Source organism: Nannospalax galili, unplaced genomic scaffold (assembly GCF_000622305.1).
Source record: "Nannospalax galili isolate Female #2095 unplaced genomic scaffold, S.galili_v1.0 C48534023, whole genome shotgun sequence".
NCBI lineage: Eukaryota > Metazoa > Chordata > Mammalia > Rodentia > Spalacidae > Nannospalax > Nannospalax galili.
Window position 1 is genome coordinate 1 of NW_008469546.1, and position 1,010 is coordinate 1,010.

Below are 1,010 nucleotides of genomic sequence, written 5' to 3' on the forward strand. Positions count from 1 at the left end.
GGAAGCTGATGACTGCTGGGTGAGGAAGAATTGATCTTCTTTAAGAGAGTGATGCTAGGCCGGCTGAGCAGGCTCCAGCGAATGAACGTGCACCAAGGGACATCCAGGTACAACAGCTTCACCGGATAGTCCTTCCCGCACAGGACAGAATGCATGAAATCCTGTGGGGTGCTCTGGGGAGAATGCAGAGGGGGGGGGGTAGGGGACCTAAATTTAATTAAGATCTATTTTACGAAATGCCAAAAAACTCAATAAAAATTCTATCTTAAAAACCAACCTTCTTGGCTCCTCAGTGCGGACCTGGAAAGTCTTTTGCGAAACGGCAGCTGAGGAGACTCCGGTGCTCGCCATGGCTGAGGAGAAACCCAAGAAAGGACTGGAGACTGAGGACAACGATCATATTAATTTGAAGGTGGCCGGGCTGGATGGTTCTGTGGTGCAGTTTAAGATTAAGAGGCGCACACCACTTAGTAAACTAATGAAAGCCTATTGTGAACGGCAGGGTTTGTCAATGAGGCAGATCAGATTCCTATTTGATGGGCAGCCAATCAATGAAACAGACACACCTGCACAGTTGGAGCAGGAGGACTGAGATACAATTGACTGTTCCAGCAGCAGACAGGCGGTGCCTACTGGAAGGGAACCTGCTACTTTACTCCAGAATTTTGTTACAGACCAAGAATCCGTTCTCAATTAGAAAGCCTCAGTTTGGTCCCACTGCATCCTGACTACCACAGAATACTTTTCTCTATTCTCTCACCGCCCCCCATACTTTCTTGTGCATAAAAGTAACTGGTGTATGCGCACAAGCATATTGTACTTTTTTTCTTTTTATCTAAGCAGCCGTGTTCTGTTTGGTTGACATCAGATGGAGATGGGAGGGGAACGCACTGGTTCTGTGAAAACCTCCCCTTCTCCATTAGCGGCATGCTCCGCCAGCTCTTATCTTTATATTCCAGTAAGTTATTTTGCTCTCATTGTTTTAACAAAAAACCAACAACACAAAAATC

At 46.3% G+C, this 1,010-nt stretch overlaps 1 protein-coding gene across 1 annotated transcript; it reads left to right on the forward strand.

Annotated features, from left to right (window-relative positions):
* Positions 1-349: 349 nt before the first annotated feature.
* LOC103728319 (small ubiquitin-related modifier 2-like) lies at positions 350-592 on the forward strand. Its single transcript, XM_008826382.2, has 2 exons — positions 350-503; positions 561-592. The coding sequence occupies exons 1-2, from the start codon at positions 350-352 to the stop codon at positions 590-592; spliced, it is 186 nt and encodes a 61-aa protein (XP_008824604.2).
* The last annotated feature ends 418 nt before the right edge of the window (positions 593-1,010 follow it).

Coding starts and splice junctions, on each gene's coding strand:
- LOC103728319 (XM_008826382.2), top strand. CDS start 350: ATGGCTGAGGAGAAACCCAAGAAAGGACTGGAGACTGAGGACAACGAT. Junction 504..560: donor AGCCTATTGTGAACGGCAGG/GTTTGTCAATGA, acceptor TCAATGAAACAG/ACACACCTGCACAGTTGGAG.